The sequence below is a fragment of the Anolis carolinensis genome, chromosome 5, assembly GCF_035594765.1.
Source record: "Anolis carolinensis isolate JA03-04 chromosome 5, rAnoCar3.1.pri, whole genome shotgun sequence".
In the NCBI taxonomy this organism is placed as follows: domain Eukaryota; kingdom Metazoa; phylum Chordata; class Lepidosauria; order Squamata; family Dactyloidae; genus Anolis; species Anolis carolinensis.
Window position 1 is genome coordinate 29,547,998 of NC_085845.1, and position 18,046 is coordinate 29,566,043.

The 18,046-nt window shown below is 39.2% G+C and overlaps 2 protein-coding genes across 4 annotated transcripts in view; one reads left to right on the forward strand and one right to left on the reverse strand.

Moving 5' to 3' along the window:
• Positions 1 to 18,046, reverse strand: part of elovl6 (ELOVL fatty acid elongase 6) — a 101,765-nt gene that overhangs the window by 71,372 nt on the left and 12,347 nt on the right. Inside the window, exon 1 of one of the 3 annotated variants that reach the window (XM_008112106.3) lies at positions 14,908 to 17,112. The exons of the other annotated variants lie outside the window; for them this stretch is intronic. Within the exon in view, the coding sequence (XP_008110313.1) occupies positions 14,908 to 15,026 (119 nt within the window). The 5' untranslated portion in view covers positions 15,027 to 17,112. Of the gene's footprint in view, positions 1 to 14,907; positions 17,113 to 18,046 lie in introns of those variants that run through there. 3 annotated transcript variants of the gene reach the window in all.
• LOC134299635 (uncharacterized) lies at positions 11,351 to 13,619 on the forward strand. The gene is made up of 2 exons (XM_062983016.1): positions 11,351 to 12,847; positions 12,932 to 13,619. Exon 1 carries the CDS (start codon positions 11,469 to 11,471, stop codon positions 12,744 to 12,746), a length of 1,278 nt encoding a protein of 425 aa, XP_062839086.1. The 5' UTR covers positions 11,351 to 11,468; the 3' UTR covers positions 12,747 to 12,847; positions 12,932 to 13,619.

Sequence of the window (18,046 nt, forward strand, 5' to 3'; positions counted from 1 at the left end):
AAAACCTGTAGCCCTATCATTTCTTGGCAAAGCCTGGAATAAGTAGTAGGTCTCTGATTTAACTCTCTGATCCTGTGCCCTATCAATTTACATGGACTGGGAACTGAAAAACACTATTTCTGTGCAAGCTAGAAGTCTCTTCCTTAGCTGTGAATTCAACTTCACCTACCAGAATGAGAGCTGTGTGTTATTATCGTCATCTCAGAGCCCAGAAAGGTAAAGAGGAAAAAGACTATTAAAAATGAGAAATTGCTTCTTTCATATATCAGTGACAACTCTGTCTATTTCAGCAGAATAGATTTTTCTGCAGAAAGGCCACCCACAATCTTGCCAATGTAGTGCAAGATGATTGTCTGCAGAATAGCAATGAGGAGGAAAGATTAAGTTATCTACAAACAGAAAATGCATCATTATACTGTAACTTACAGTAAGTTCAGGTGCTGCAGTCTGCAAATGTTTTACTGAAACAGCTCAAGAAAGAACCTGTATCACTTGGAGTTTCTTTCTCTTCCAAATAGATCAATGTGCCTGTCTGTCTTGGGACCCTCAGAAATGGCATCAACACTTGATCCTTAACAACTAAACCAAGCACTTACCTATTGTATCTAGATCAAAAAAGGCAAACAACAGAAGTATTCCCCACCCCAGAATGCCCTCAAGCCTACTATTTCTGTTAATGTTGACAGGTTTTCCTCACCCCAGAGCCTAGAGGTTTGATATTTATTCAAAACACTACCATAGTGAAGGATAAGCAAGAAGAACACCACACCTTGTTAACATGTTGTATCCTTCCTAACATCACAACAGAGATGTACCTCAGAACTTTGACATTTCATTTACTCGAAATGCTCACATCACAACTTTATAGCTCGATGATGCTCTCAAAGCAGCCTTCAAAGCATTACTTCAACAGCACACATTCTGTTTGCATGGACCAAAAAGATGTGATGCTCATGTGGTGCCAAGGTTATTAAGATAGAATTTCTTAATCTCATCACTAAACTTCATTAACTTTGTCATTTGGGTACAGTCCCTTTGAGTTCCTCTGAAGCAAGAGAGTGTAGCCAAGGAAAATGGATCTTGTTCATCCCATGAAGGATGCAGTTCCTCCCTTGTGTGCCCTTCCTAGGCATGACTTCTTTTTGATAATCTACCTCCTGAGGCATCGGAACTCATTCAGCCTGTGCTGGAAGCAAGTCTTTCTTTGCTTTTCTTTGGTGATTTCATTTCTCACTTCAGGCGCATCAAAGGCCCCTCACACATGAGCTAGCTGAAAGAACAAAACAACAAAAAGTCTTGTGGTGGCAATTTAACTGGCTGAGGCCAAGATTCAATCCAGAATTAGGATGATGAAATTTATCATGACAGAAGTTTTCTGGAACTTGAGTCCATTTGATCAGATGCTATTGGATTTCAGTCTATTAAAGTTTACACCTTAATACATTTCTTAGTAGTTTTTAAAGTGACAAAATTTCTTCCATCTTCACTGAAGCACAGACTGATACAAAATAGAAATAGATTCGAGAAGTGCAAAAATCTCCAAATCTTCACCATAACTGCGAGAATTTCTAGTTTACATATTAAACCAACTATGACAGAGAAAACCACAGGAATATAATTTAAAAAAATGCATCTACGTTTATCTTCCCAGCATACTCATGATTTTAAACACCTGATGTTACTTTCACCCTCCCTATTCAACTTGTACGCAGAACACATCATGCGACATGCGGGGCTTGAGGAATCCAAAGCCGGAGTTAAAATTGCTGGAAGAAATATTAACAACCTTAGGTAGGCAGATGACACCACTCTGATGGCCGAAAGCGAGGAGGAGTTGAAGAGCCTTATCACCAAGGTGAAAGAAGAAAGTGCAAAAGCTGGGTTGCAGTTAAACGTCAAGAAAACCAAGATCATGGCAACTACACCTATTGATAACTGGCAAATAGAGGGAGAAAGCGTGGAGGCAGTGACAGACTTTATATTTCTAGGCGCGAAGATCACTGCAGATGCAGACTCCAGCCAGGAAATCAGAAGACGTTTACTTCTTGGGAGGAGAGCAATGGCCAACGTTGACAAAATAGTGAAGAGCAGAGACATCACACTGGCAACAAAGGTCCGCATAGTCAAAGCAATGGTATTCCCCATAGTAACCTATGGATGCGAGAGCTGGACCACAAGGAAGGCTGAGCAAAGGAAGATAGATGCTTTTGAACTCTGGTGCTGGAGGAAAATCCTGAGAGTGCCTTGGACCGCAAGAAGATCCAACCAGTCCATCCTCCAGGAAATAATGCCCAGCTGCTCACTGGAGGGAAGGATATTAGAGGCAAAGCTGAAGTATTTTGGCCACATCATGAGGAGACAGGAAAGATTGGAAAAGATCACGATGCTGGGGAAAATGGAAGGAAAAAGGAAGAGAGGCCGACCAAGGGCAAGATGGATGGATGGTATCCTTGAAGTGACTGGGTTGACCTTGAAGGAACTGGGGGTGGTGACGGCCGACAGGGAGCTCTGGCATGGGCTGGTCCATGAGGCCACGAAGAGTCGGAGATGACTAAACAACAGCAGCAGGAGTCCGATGTTAGAGTACTACTGAGCAACTTGTATATTGGTGGAACACAGGATGTGCAATGGAAGTCTGTCACAAAGTGGCAGTTGGGGGTTGAAAGTGTAACCTCTAATTCTCCCTCTATGCAAGAAGATAGACATAGTTCAGTGGCAGAGCTCATTCATCCCAGCATTTCCAGGTAGGGCTGGACTACACTCTTGCCTGAAACCTCTGCAGATATACTGTGGGTCGGTACAGAGAACACACACCTAAATGGACCAATGGTTTGAACTGGTAAAAGTCAGCTTTGTATGATTTACATTAACTGCCCTTCAAACCAACGTTCCTTTGTTAGTTCAGGGCAAGTAGGCCAAGTCTGGACTAATTTTCCCTAAACTCACTACAGACCCCATCACTCGTAATTCTAAATCTAGAAATGGCTGGAATTCTATTTCAGGTTTCATAGCAATGCTGTTTGGAGACAAAGGAGGAAAGAGGTTTTTTCTTTTTCTGCAGGTTTCCAAGCAGGGGAAATTCACAATTCCTGATAATTATATCTTAGTTTTTGCATGTCAGAGAGAATTACATGTTGTCTACTTGCAGTTTAGAGTAGGAATGGTTTGAACAAGGAGCTTTAGTGCATTCATTTATATAAAACATGTTATCTGCAATTAATAACACCAGGGGGTGAAAAATAAGAAGATTGGTACAAGAAATTGATAGTGATAACTGGGTCAAGTCCTTCCAAAAAGCATTTGCTGTTATGGAAGTGTTTAGTACACACACAGGGAGAGGGCTCCTTGTGCCTGGCTCTGAGCAGCTTGCAGAGAAAGCTAAAAACACATCTTGACAACTCTGACCAGCATGCAGGCCAAATGGGAGCATCTTAGGATTTTGTGCCTAGTGCACTGTCAGAGCCAATTATATTGTGAAATAGTCACAGAAGCAGTACTTAAGAGTCTGAACACCACCATCGAAGTAGAGATAAAAATCAAATCAGTGTGTGTGGGGGTTGGGGTGGGGGCAATGGTGATTCAGCTGATTAAGGCAATGTTAGATTGACAAGTGTTTCTGACTATTAAAATCAATATGTGCAATCAGATCTCCATTTCATGCTGCTAAATTGGAAATACATCAACATCTCATTTCCTTTTCTTCAGGATGATCTATTAGTTTCCATTTTTTTCTGTATGACTGGATGGTCGTTTTTTTTTTTGGTAGCTTCTTAGAGATAATGGTCGAAAATCAAGTCAACATTTACAAATATTCTAGACACAGCTGAATGCTTATGGTGCATACAGATAAAACGTCTGTGATTAGCCAGCTTTGGAAGTGTACTTTCATTCCAGTTTTGGGTGGTCCTGTTTAGTCTTCTCCACTACAATAAGCTTTGTAGACTTGTGCTTCTGTTTTATACCAGAAACCAGATTTGTATTTACTAACTGTCCCTTGAACCTTTCAGAAGCAGGGGGACTATGCACAGTGGTGATCTGATTGCTCAACACAGTGCAGCTCTCATCTACCTGAATCTTTTTAAAAGTACAAATAAGAAACTATGTGCATTCTAGGAGCCTTTTACTTTTAGGAGCATCTAGTCAAACTGACATAGGAGATGTGTTGTCAAAGGCCAGAAAACACACAACAACTCTGACATAGGAGATATTTCAGATGTCCTATTCAGTTTCCATACTATGCTAACCAACCATGATTTAAAGATCTTCCTGATTGTCTTCAACTCAGAATTTGTATTATTTTATTTATTTATTTATTGCATTTATATGCTACTTTTCTTCCAAAGTGGAACCCAAGGTAGCTTCCAGAGAAGCTAAATGACGGTGAAAACAGCTGCCTAATTTTTTTGGGAGGGATTCATTGAAAACCTATTCATTGTGTGAATGTCACTGAGCTACAGCCATCCCTCAAAAGTTTAAGTTTCATATATGACAACAGTTCACATACAGGTTCTCCCACTATAGACTCAGAAGAGCAAACAAAAGTTGTGTAGATGCTCTGTATCATTCTTCAAAGGGCAAGTCATAAAAGAAGATCATCAACCAGATAGGCATCTGTGTTTTTTTTTACTACCTGAAAAGGAAAAAGTCCCTTCATCTTAAAGAGTTAATCCTACATCTAAAATTCTGCTAACACTGGAATGTGTGTTCTGGTAACATCATGTCATCCTCAAGTACCTGAGCAATATAGGTACCAATTAGTTGCTTCATTAATAGTTGCAAATTTGTAAAACCTTTCTAAGAATGCTTGGGCAATAGTAATAAATTTATTCTTTGTATGCCGCCTCCATCTCCCCAGCTGGGGACTCGGGGTGGCTCACACAGAGAACAAGCCCAATATAATCACATAAAATAATAAAATAACAATTTAGACATCAGAAAACACAATTTAAAAACAATTAAAACAAGTCATAGTTAAAATCGACATAGTTAAAATGTTAAACAATCATCCAGGCATTAAAGGTACAATATAAGATAACATCTGGGCGATAATCAAAACTGATTTAGGGAGTGTCTATTACAAATAGGACATACATCAAATAGATACAACTGGTAGGGAAGATAAATCTGAACGGGAATCAAACTAAAAAATAAGCAGGGCAAGTTTCAGTGTAGATATGGTTGTATGTTGAAAAAGCTTGATTGCATGTCATGATACAATTAAGTGAGGATATTATGCAGGGCCAAATTTCAGGATTGATCCTGACGTCTTTCTCAATGCTGTACTTCTAATGGTAAGGTCATTATCATTTTAAAGGAGGGCACCAGTGCCTTAAACAATTGTATGCCAAATTTAACAGGTTAATGTTGTATCACTTTTTAACTGATTAGGCCCTTTGGTTCTAATCCTGGGGAAAATCAGGGCATGAATGAATATAACAATGGCAACACATGTTGTGCATAGGTCAACTCCAAATTGTTGAGTTGTTGAAGACCTGTGGAATATGTGAAATGTACCATTCAGAAATCTGTACTGAATCTGTGTTCACTTGTCATTCAGCAATAAATCCAACATGTCTGCGTTGAGACAAGCAGTTGAATTTTAACTGGAGTTTGCTGTGATGGAGTACAATTAGCAAGAAAGTAAGACAAATATTGGGGGTATTGCGTCATAAGCTCATGCCAACCCCAGACTTATTATAGTCTTCATGAAAAGATGATAGTCCTATGTCTCAAAAGAAACAGAAGCTATAGCTACCTGGTCATTTCAGTAATGTCTAGAAGGAAGAGGCTTAACAAGCTGTGACAAGATGGGAATCCCACTGCAGAGAGATCAGGACTGTCACCTCTAAGCATGATCTCTGTAACAAAAGTATATCTGACAGTTACAAGCATTCAAAGGCTGACTGGCAAAAGATCTAGGACACAGAAAAAGAAAAGGACATTTCTTTACAAACAACAAAATTATTTTCTGGAATTCATTGGCAATTCAAGAAAATGTGACAGCCACCAACTTCAGTGGCTTTTTAAAATGTTACAGATTCACAGAGTATAAAAACAAATTTTTTGCATGAAAGATCCCAGAAGGTAATGTGGGAAATCCAAAGGGAACTTTTCAAAGCTTTGCAAATCCTTGGATAGTAGGTCTATTAGCAGTAGTTATCAATGAAAACTTAAATAAAGCCTCCATATGGATCAGAATTATGTTTATGAATATCAGATTCCAGAAATAAACAACCTGAAAAGGAGGGGAGGACTCAAAATGTGGTTCTTCTACTCTATCCAGTGGGGACCAGACTAAACACTATGGGCTCTTCCAGACAGGCTCAAAAATGTGGGACCTGTCGGTCTTTTATCTGAGGCATCCAAATTACGCTCACCAATGCGTCGTCTTCATCCTGGAAAGAAGTGACAAGTGGAGTGCCGCAGGGCTCCGTCCTGGGCCCGGTTCTATTCAACATCTTTATTAACAACTTAGACGAAGGGTTAGAAGGCACAATCATAAAGTTTGCAGACGACACAAAACTGGGAGGGATAGCTAACACTCCAGAAGACAGGAGCAGAATTCAAAATGATCTTGACAGACTAGAGAGATGGGCCGAAACTAACAAAATGAAGTTCAACAGGGACAAATGCAAGATACTTCACTTCGGCAGAAAAAATGGAAATCAAAGATACAGAATGGGGGACGCCTGGCTTGACAGCACTGTGTGTGAAAAAGACCTTGGAGTCGTCGTGGACAACAAGTTAAACATGAGCCAACAATGTGATGCGGCAGTGAAAAAAGCCAACGGGATTCTGGCCTGCATCAATAGGGGAATAGCGTCTAGATCCAGGGAAGTCATGCTCCCCCTCTATTCTGCCTTGGTCAGACCACACCTGGAATACTGCGTCCAATTCTGGGCACCACAGTTGAAGGGAGATGTTGACAAGCTGGAAAGCGTCCAGAGGAGGGCAACTAAAATGATCAAGGGTCTGGAGAACAAGCCCTATGAGGAGCGGCGTAAAGAGCTGGGCATATTTAGCCTGCAGAAGAGAAGGCTGAGAGGAGACATGATAGCCATGTACAAATACGTGAAGGGAAGTCATAGGCAGGAGGGAGCAAGCTTGTTTTCTGCTGCCCTGCAGACTAGGACACGGAACAATGGCTTCAAACTACAGGAAAGGAGATTCCACCTGAACATCAGGAAGAACTTCCTCACTGTGAGAGCTGTTCGACAGTGGAACTCTCTCCCCCAGACTCCTTCTTTGGAAGCTTTTAAGCAGAGGCTGGATGGCCATCTGTTGGGGGGTGCTTTGAATGCGATTTCCTGCTTCTTAGCAGGGGATTGGACTGAATGGCCCATGAGGTCTCTTCCAACTCTACTATTCTATGATTCTATGATTCTATGAAAAGGCGAATAAATTCAGAACAAAGCAGAGTTTACCTGCTTTGTTCTGAATTAATTAGCTACCCCATTAGATCCAGGCCTTTTTAAAAGGACAGGGTCTAATGGGGTATTGGGCCTGTGGGGACTCACTTCTGGGATTACCCAAGATGAGTCCCCACAGCCATCTTTCTTAAATATATCCTGTAATTGATGATAATGAAACCAGTTATTTATCCCTAATTCTTCTCTCCCTTTTAGTTTTCATTGTCCTTTTTCTTCAATAAAGATAATACTTATAAGTTCTCAGTTCCTCATTATATGCTGTTTTAACACTGCTTCCAAAGGATGAAGCCATAAAAGGATTTTCTGCTCCATCACTTCCATCTGGACACCCCACCAGGAAATCCACTTTTTTGGGGGGGAGGGGTGGAATTAAACACACAAATGTGCGGGTTAAACCCATGTCTGGAAATGTCCTATAGGAAAAAGTAATATAAACTAGATGGGTTGGTAGCCAATCAGGCAAAGCTGCTCCTAAGACCAGAGTTAGGACTGAGGCAAGATGGAAGTCAAGGCAAAGAGGAAATTTCACACTGGGTTATTGTTCAACACGGGGTAAAAATGTGAATGATACGAAGATTGGGTTCTGCTTGTTAGTGGCTTCTGCTCTTTGGTTTATTTATAGCTTCACCTTAATAAATATGTCTGGAGACTTGGAGATGAGGGGCGTAAGTATTCTACAGGTACCAGATCCTGTCTGATCTTAGAAGCTAAGTATATACACTCTGGTTAGTACTTCAATGAGAAACTACCAACAAGTACCTCTGTAAGGTGTATCAGAGAAATAAACTGGCAAAACTACCTATGAAATTCATGAGGTCACATAAGGTGATAAGTGACTTGAAGGGATATACATACACATGGATAAGAACATCTTATAAAATTGCACATCTCATAAAATAATGTTCACACAAGGTGAACATTTTCAGGATAGATCAATAGCTCATTCACTTTGGCATTCATTCTGTTCTGTCTGGATAGAAGGATGATCTTATTCAAAATATTTTGAAAGAGCTATTATATTTCATCAATAATTTAAAGAACAGCCTAAACCAGCAAAATTGAAAAAATAAAATAAAATATTTCTTCAGTCCTTACTACCAGCTTATTGAAGGAAAAAAAGAATACGCAAACAGAAAAAAAATCATCACATTTTTCCACAACATCTCAAATTGAGACAGAATGGTACAAACTGTAGGAATAGTTAGTATTACTATTTATGTTAAAAAGACTTCAGCAAGGCTACTGCAAAATGAGCTTGTAGTATTTACAGGTCTAATCCCTCAAGGAGTTCTTGTAAGGTAAAAAGAAAAACTTATGTTTAATGTCTCAGGAAATCTATACTGGTATGGGAAAGGAGAAAGATAAAAAAGTTGGCATATTGCTTACAAGAGCCCCTAAAGTCTTGCTGTCCTATATGGGAGAAAGGTAGTAGTCTTTATTGAGTTTGGAATTTCATGGATGCTTCCTTCCCACAAAGGAACTAAGAGATTAACTGGTTGAAGGAGAAAGAAGCCCCAACAATTAAGAAAGAAACAAAGGATTTCAGTTCATAGAATAAAGAAAGATACAGAGAAATGAAACAAAGGCCAGGTGCTTTTTCTAAAATAATCACTTTTTTACAAATTACATCATGTCTTTCTGCTTCCCATAAGTAGTATGGTGTGGATGTAACATGAACTTCCATTCTATGGTTCAGAAAAGAGACTGAAAAAGTTGGCAGAGAATCCACAGAATCCCTCAGCCATCATGGACAAATGGTTGTAGTACAAAAGCTGTAGTACAAATCAGGTACTTCAACTCCCACCATTCCTAACAGCCTCAGGCCCCTTCCTTTCAGAGTTCTGATTCTGAGTTAGTATTAGCTGCAGTCTGTTTGGATTGGATATGCAAAACTACGGATAATAGAAAATGCTACTGAAACATACCTAACCTCTATGCCACTTTTAATAGGGCTTGACTTCCAGACCTTTGATCATTTTGGTCACCCTTCTCTGGACACATTCCAGCCTGTCAACACCTTTCTTAAATTGTGTTGCCCAGAACTGGACACAGGATTCCAGGTGAAGTCTGGCCAAAGCTAAATAGAGTGTCACTATTATTTCCCTCAGTTTAGGCACTATACTCCTAGCTGTTCCTTTACCCCAGATGAACTACTGCAGTTGGATGGTGCCTAGAGCTTCACCCCTCCTGCCAGAGAAGAGGCACACCAGTGCTGTCAAACTATATCATGCAGCCAAATGCAAAGGAAACATGCACATGAAGATTTATGTTCTGCTGGCAGTATTGGTAGATTTCAGTCTGAAAAAAGCAGCTGTGCCTGCCATGTAGCCAAGTGTTTAAAGTAGGTTCTGTATATTCTGTGATACCCCCTCCCCCAAATTATGCCAGTGTTCAAAGTTGATAGATACAGGGTGTAGTTTTGTGCAAGTATACTGTAGAAAGAGGTATCTTGTACTTTCTTATGCGATTGACTTTCTGCCATGCTTCTTGCAAGTGAAGACTTATGCCAGTTTAGGATGCTTCCAACCATACAGCGCCTAGCAATACTGATTAACACATAATAGTCACACACCCTTTTAGGGGTATTTTTGCTTTCCTCACATAATAGTTGCAGCCTTGATTCATCTGCTAAACATACTGCTAGCAGATGACCAGCATATGGAAGCAGAGGAAGACAGCTGTAAAAGGTCTAGCTAGGCTTCCATCTCCACGTACGTATCTAGCTGTACTGAATAAACAACAGCTTTGCACATCTGTTCGCCCTCTTTCAGCTATGACACTCCACTCACCTGTACAACCCAGTGCTCACCCAAAAGCACTGAGTTGAAGAGAGTAAAAAGTTTCCCCTGACGTTAAGTACCACTCTCTTAAATCCCGTGCTTTTGGATTCAGCAGCATGAAGCACTATAGCTGAAAAGGAAGTTAGCATGTGGGCTATTTTTTTCATTGTGTAATAGTCACGCCTCCACTTTTTTTTTTTTGTAAAAGTGACTATTATATGATAAAATATGGAATTCAGACTTTTCTTTCTTCACAGATTTTTCTATGGTTAATAAATAGTTATCCAAAGAAGCATAGAAAAAAGTGGAAATTCAGGAAAAAGGACAAAAGTGGAAGAACATGAAATAAATATCCGACTATAAGTTATCTGATGTAGAAAGGTCAGTAGTAAACAAAGGTCTATCATTTGTTCCCACCCCTAAATTTAATGCATTTTGAGCACGAATAGATTTATTCAAGCTATTTAGAACCATCCGCTTAAGAGACATGTTTAAAGACAGCATATCCAACACAACCACAGATCCTTTCAAACCTAAAAGTACCTTCTGCCCTTCCACAGATAACATTTACATTAAATGCTTTGAAAAAGCTGTAGAGAGGGACTTTAACAAGCTAACTACTCATAGACAACCATACCACTCAAATTTATCAGAATTAGAAAGAACCACTCTGGTCAAATTGAGCAACCTTAAAGAGGTAGTCTGGAAACCAGCAGATAAAGGGGGAGCTATAGTATTACTTAACAAAAGAGATTATATTAAGGAAGTCAACCTCCAGTTATCAAATAGTAAATTCTACCAACCTATTGCAACAGACCCCACTAAACACATTCAGTCCCTTATTAGGGTGGTGTGTCAAGAGGGATTGTCCATGGGATTTATTTCTTCTTCTACATTTAAATACTTACAAAATGACTTCCCCAGGATACCTATCTTTTATATTCTTCCTAAGATTCATAAAGGCATCACTCCACCCCCAGGCCGACCTATTATTTCTGGTTCATCTTCTGTATTGGAACCAGTTGCTAAATATCTAGACTCCTTTTACCAACCATTTGTCCCTCTCTGTGATTCCTACATTAAAGACACAAAGCACTTCATTAATATCGTAGAAAATCTCAAAATTGAGGACGACAGCATTTTAGTTACGATTGATGTCACCTCACTCTATACTAACATTCCACTAGATGAGGCTCGTACCATCATAGAGAATATCCTTCGTAGGAGAACAAAATTGCAACCACCTACACATTTCTTGATGGACCTGTTAGATATAGTACTGGAGAAAAATTATTTCCGTTTTCAAAACCAATTTTACTTTCAGACCTTCGGTGTCGCTATGGGAAGTCCGTTAGCCCCATCGATTGCCAATCTATTCATGGCACATTTAGAAAACACTATATTGCTTAATCCATCTTTAAATATGTACTATTCTAATATAATATACTATGGCCGATTTATTGATGATATATTCATAGTATTTAAAACAACTGAGGCCGCAGTAGGATTCTCTAATTGGATTGACACTATACATACGTCTATTAAGTTTACCAGTCATCTCAACCTGTCACATATCAATTTTTTAGATGTTACTGTGTATAAATATCATAACAAACTTTTGGTCAAGAACTTCAGAAAACCATCAGATAAAAATTCTTTTCTTCATTATAACAGCTTCCACCACTTTGGTTTAAAGACCAATCTTCCATTTTCACAACTACTTAGACTAAAGCGTAACTCAAGCTCTAATGAACACTTCATTCATGAAAGCCTGACCTTAAGCCAGGAGTTTAGAAGTAGAGGCTATCCTAAACATGTCATCAAAAAGGCATTAATTAAAGCTGAAAAAACTGATAGAACCACCCTACTGAAAGAATCTGCTAAACCAACTAAAAATCAAATTATCTGGACACAAGAATTATCGCATTACTCCAAACACATAATCCAAATTATAAAAAAGCACTGGCATCTTCTTCAAGATATTTCAGGTTGTGATAAATTACCTATTTTTGGAAACAGGCGTACTAAAAATATTAGAGAATATTTAATCCATACAGATTTAATCACTCCCATTAGTACACCGAAGAGCACCCTGAGAGGCCATTATCCTTGTGGTCACTGTAAGTGTTGTCCTCAATCTTGGAAGACTAAGGAGATATATAATCATAGGAACAAAGTGGGCACCACACTAAAACATTTTTCTACTTGTAATAGCAGCAATGTAATCTACCTCTTGACATGTGGCTGTGATCTCTGGTATATCGGAAAAACAACCAGATCCTTGAGAATCAGAATCTCTGAACATAAATCCAGAATCAAAAATTTATCTACAGAATCTCTTTTATATTCACACTTCACCCAATACAAACATTCATCTACCTCATTTAAATTTTGTGCTCTGGAATGCATCTCTCAAAAACCTTTCATGGACTTGGAAAAACTATTATCCCAAAGGGAAATGTACTGGATCTTTAAGTTTAAAACCTTTTCCCCTCAGGGACTTAATGAATCACTTAATTTTAGCTGTTTCCTTTAAACCTTCAAGTACTCTTTAAAAACCTTTGAATGAACCTCCAGAATTACTCGCAGTTGAAATCACCACAAGCAGAGTCACTCAGTGAAAGCATTTAGCACTATGTAAGTATAATACTGTTATATGGGTTACCTTTACTTCTGTTAATACTGCTGGTAAAATACTTGTTACTCTATGTTTTGTTTTAGATAGAAATTCATTGTTGCTGAGTTTAACAACTCCTGAAGAAGGGGTTTTTCCCTGAAACAGGGTCAAAAATACCCGGGACCCCTGTAGACTTGGGACTTTATTTGGACTTTACTTTTGAAGACTTTTTTGAGAGCGGTGCTCCATCATTATTTTCTTCAATCCAGTATACAGCAACACGACCAACCATCTGTTTGGAAGGTATTTTCATTGACTGTATCCCTGAAGCCTATATGTATTGGAACCAATACCAGACTTGAACAACTTTTGTGTTAGAGCTGTTGCTCCTTTTCATTTTGTCAGGTACGGCCAAATTGAGCTTTGTACGAGGAACTGTAACAATATATGTCATTTGGACACATTTTCTTTGTACATAGACAATCGTTTGTGTGTATAGATACTTTACAAGTATTCTGGGACTTTGTATAATATCCCTCTTTACCCCTGTGGAGACTGCTTCCCTCCCATGCCGGTTTTTAAAAGCCCGAAACAGCTGATCAGCTGTTCAAGCTCCCACAAACAGCTGATTTCCAGCTGGTTTCAAGAGAAGAGAAGTGGAGAGACACTAGAAGTCTCTGAAAGTGTTTATTTTAAACTTTATAATATTAAATAGATCATGAATAAGTAACTGGAGAAAGAGGGAAATCTGGTGGCATTTTTTAATAAAAATCCTGCCGTTATGATGCTTATAGGCACACAAAGGAATCTCTTCATATTTGTATTAGGATACTCGCTTATGTGTGCACATAAGCATCAGCACATAACTGATTTAAAAAAAAAAATCCAACTTCCAGCAGAAGTTCCCCATCCTCCCTCCATTTTATCTTGAGACACAGAAGGGCTCTGAGGACGACAGGGGAAGAAAGCCTGGGACCAGCAGGTCTATTGCGGGTTTATTTATCCCACAAATTAATCCCACATTTTGGCACTGTCTGGAAGCACCCCCACTGACTGGATAGCTTTGGGAAAGTCACACTCTCTCAGCCTTAGAGGGAGGCAATGACAATTCCCTCTGAATGAACCTAGACAGAAAAATCTTTCTAAGTCTTTATAAGTCTGAATTGGCTTGAAGGCATACAACAACAAAATGAATTATGTTGGTGTCATGTTTGCTATTAACTGCCTTGAATCTCTATTAGTCACATTGATGTCCTTGACTCCATATATCATAAAATGAGATCAAATCTGAGTAAATACATAAAATACACAAAACAATCTAAATTATAATAAAATATAAGAAAAACAGTGCAAAGAAGTACTTAATACTGTATTATCTCTTGCTTTATATACCGTCTGTTTAAGCATTCAATATTAGGCAATTTGACTACTTGCTTTTAGACATTTATACCTTCTAGAATCATAGAATAATAGAGTCTGAAGAAACCCCGAGGGCCATCCAGTCCAACCCTCTGCCATGTAGGAACGCAAAATCAAAACACCCCTGACAGATGGCTATCAAGCCTTTACTTAAAAACCGACAGAGAAGGAGAATCCACTGTGCTCTGAGGCAGCACATTCCTTTTTGTATTATTTTTTCCAAAGTGGTAATAGTTCAAAATGGTCACTTTAAAAAATTGAATTTCTTCCTAACTAATGGCCACATTGTTTAGAAAAAAACACTGCAAAAGCAGCATGCAACTGTGTGCACATATGTGTGTTTTTTCCCAAAGAACATTCGAGCCACAGTTTTGTTTATAAACTAGAATAAATTTGGAAACAAATGTTTTGGAATAAATATTGTCTCTTAGAAAGAATAATGTATTGTAAATCATATGATTTAAAGCAATACATAGTAACACAGTATCTTGAATCATTGCATTTAAAGTATGTTTTCTTCTCCTATGTATACACTGTTTCTTCCCTCATGCTGACTCTCTGTTCTTATGTTAAATATGAGCAAAAGGGGGAAAGAAAGAAGAAAAAAGGAAGCACATAAGCTAACGGGGGACAGTTTCAGGACAGGAAGAAATATATATACTTAGCCAAAGAGAAACGGGTTTTAGGGTATTCTGAATGCTGAATGGTGGCTCCAAGAACAGGCGAGTCAAGTTTCGGTGGCATTTCAGGCGTGCATGCACACACCACACACACACACATACAAACCACACAGACCCTTTTGATGACATAACCTCACATTCTCTAACAGTCAGCACAGTTCTCCTGGTTTCCTATTGGTGTGCCCTATATCAGCAGACATCAGAAGATAAGTATTATTGGCTGGACCCTTGCAAGTAAAGTAACTGTCATTTACTGCCGATGGCACAAACTCAGCAGTCTGTACAAATGAAAGGAAAAGAGAAAGTGGGATTTTTTTTTGCCTTTTGCTTCAGTGGTTTAAAAATTTAAAAAACCAAGTTAACTTTGCAGCTTTAAAAACATTTGCAGTTGCCAGTCAGAACGGCAGAACAAGACCTTATTTTAAAGTCACATCTAGTAATGATTGTAAGTTTCCTGTACGCAAACCATGTGTAGCTAACTTTTGACAGACGGAAGTGTCAGGTCAAATGCATGTCTAAGTGATGCAATGCTAAACAATGCAGTTGGTGGAAAGATGCTGTGCAAAGAAGTGTTTAATTAAAAGCATTTGGTTTTAAAGGGGTGAGGTGTTTTGTATTCTTGCAATGATGATCCCAAAATGGAGTAAAAGTAATCAGATTACAGGCCAACTACAAAGACAAAGGACGAACAATTGCATAGTATGCAATGTAAGATGGCCTCTATAAACACCTACTCACTTGTTTCTCAATATTCAACCTCTAGTCTACTTCTGCATGCCAAATAATGAAGCACATATAATCTTGCTCAAGTTTCCTTCATGTGTGTGGATGGTGCTGTTTTTGGCTACTTAAGAGCAGTACTCAAAAGAATGAGTTTCCTTAATCACAAAATCAGGTGCTGAGCTATGGAGGACTGTACAGCCAAAATGCATCAGTCATTTCAAGATTTGCAGGAGTGCAAAAAGTAGTTAAGGGGAGAGGAACTACTACACCCTGTCCCCCTAGTAAACAGTAAATATGGAGCTAATGTGCTCAGTAGTCTGAGATTGGCAAGCAATGGTTGAAGTGGGGCAGGAGAGGTGAATAAAAACATCGGGGGGGGGGGGGATTATCCTGAAGGAAAGCTTAACTGACTTGAACAGGAATACAATCAGCTCCCCACATTTTCTGGAGTTTGGGGCATAGGATCTGCACATAGAACTGTACTGGAAAATTTAGAGATTCCCAGAAAGAACAATTAAACCTGCAAAAGTCAAACTTGCAAATGGGGAGGGATGGCTGTACTGAAGCCTTTGTTTCCATAGTCTCCACTCTTAACAAAAATGGCCATTTTACTCTAGCAGAGTCTTTTTGTCAGTTGTTTGATTGAAATGGGGAGGGGGTGCCCTATAGTGTTTATCTAAAATTGACCTCTCTGACTAGTGCATGCTTTGACAGACAAGTAATTTCTTCACAGGCCAGGTGTGATGTTTTTAGGTGTGTTGTTCTTTCCAAATTGTTAAGCGTTTTGGGAGAAAGGCAAGACACAAATATTAATACTAATACTAACAACTAGTCAGAAGGTATGCAACTACAAGAACTGGCACACAGGGTTATCAGAGGCCAGCTCTATTATGATCATTTTGCCCAGAACATGTTGCTGCCAGATCTACCAGAACAGATAAGGCAACAGACTGACATTTTTTTAAAACATGTGCAACTAGACACAATGTTCACTGGTGACAGGGGAAGTGCATTTCTCCATTTGAAAATCCAAGTAAACCTGTTAATAATATGCCACTGTCAGCACTAACCTATGTATAGTATTTTTCCAATTGTTGTTGAGGGAGAAATTCACTGTCTCTCTCACATACAGATACCACCCCTTCAATATTCGCCTGTTTCCTGGTGGCCCCTTCCAGCTGGTACAGAGCAGGGGCCAGCTAAGAATCATCTGCCTGTCTTCTTGTAGCTCAGTAGTTCCCAACTTTTGGTCCTCCAAGTGTTTTGCATTTCAGATCCTGCAATTCCTAACAGCTGGTAAGCTGTCTGGGATTTCTGGAAGTCAAAGTCCAAAACAACTGGAGGAACAAAGGTTGTGCATGACAAAGACATCATCTAGGACAGTGATTCCTGAACTCTGGGCCTTCGTGTGTTCCAAATTTGACCACCTCAGCTTCCTTGGCCTATGATCAGGCATTCTGGAAGCTAAAGTCCAAAACACTTGGAAGTCCAGTGTTTGAGGAAATACTGCTCTAGGACCTCTGGAAGTCCATGAGAATGACATCATCATTGTGCATCTAGCTCTAGGGACAGCTGTGTCCAGTGGGAAATAAGACACATTTGAGAAGAGAGCTAGAGCAAAGTTCTACCTTGGTGGAACTTTTTCACCCACTTCCCCATGCAGGATGGCAGACAGCGTATGATGTTAGTCAATGTAAAATGTGGTTCTAATGAATAATGTTAATGAACAGCTTTGCTTAAGAACATATTATCAAGAGCGAAGAGGCTAAAGGTAAAAGTTTCCCCTTGACACTAAGTCGAGTTGAGTCCAACTTTGGGGGTTGGTGCTCATCTCCATTTTCCCACTCAAAAGAATTCCTGCAGGCTTTACTGCTGTTCCTCAGTTTCCAAAATGAGTATGGTTAGAAATCTGTGGCCTCCAAATATTGTTGGACGACAAGCCCCAGTAGTCTTAGTGATTGATAGAAGAATCCTGGGAATTGCAGGCCATAAACATCTTGAGAGCTACATAATTGCCTCTGATTTGGATGGGTTTGTTTCCTGCCAAGTTATGGGAAGTTGTCAATATTCCATAATCAACAATAATTCCAGAAGAGAAGTGCCAACAAATACTCAGTTTATCTGATGTACTGTTACTTCATTCTCTCGTCTCTGTCTGGTTTTCTTAACAGCCATGCATGCATGAAGATGGGTTTTTTTTAATCATTGAGTAAGTCATGGGTTTGAAACATAAACTTCAATACACATGGCTGCATTAATGGAGAAATGTATATTTCATTGATTTCCTGACCCCAATGGGATTTCCAGTGTTATATTTTCTTCCCTCTCCATGGGTCAAACTATTGATCAGCAGAGGATGTAACTTCTTTTTCACTGCATCACAGTTCAGAAAGAACA

What these genes read in the sequence shown, in the direction of transcription:
- LOC134299635 (XM_062983016.1), top strand. Translation starts at nt 11,469, where the DNA reads ATGGACCTGTTAGATATAGTACTGGAGAAAAATTATTTCCGTTTTCAA.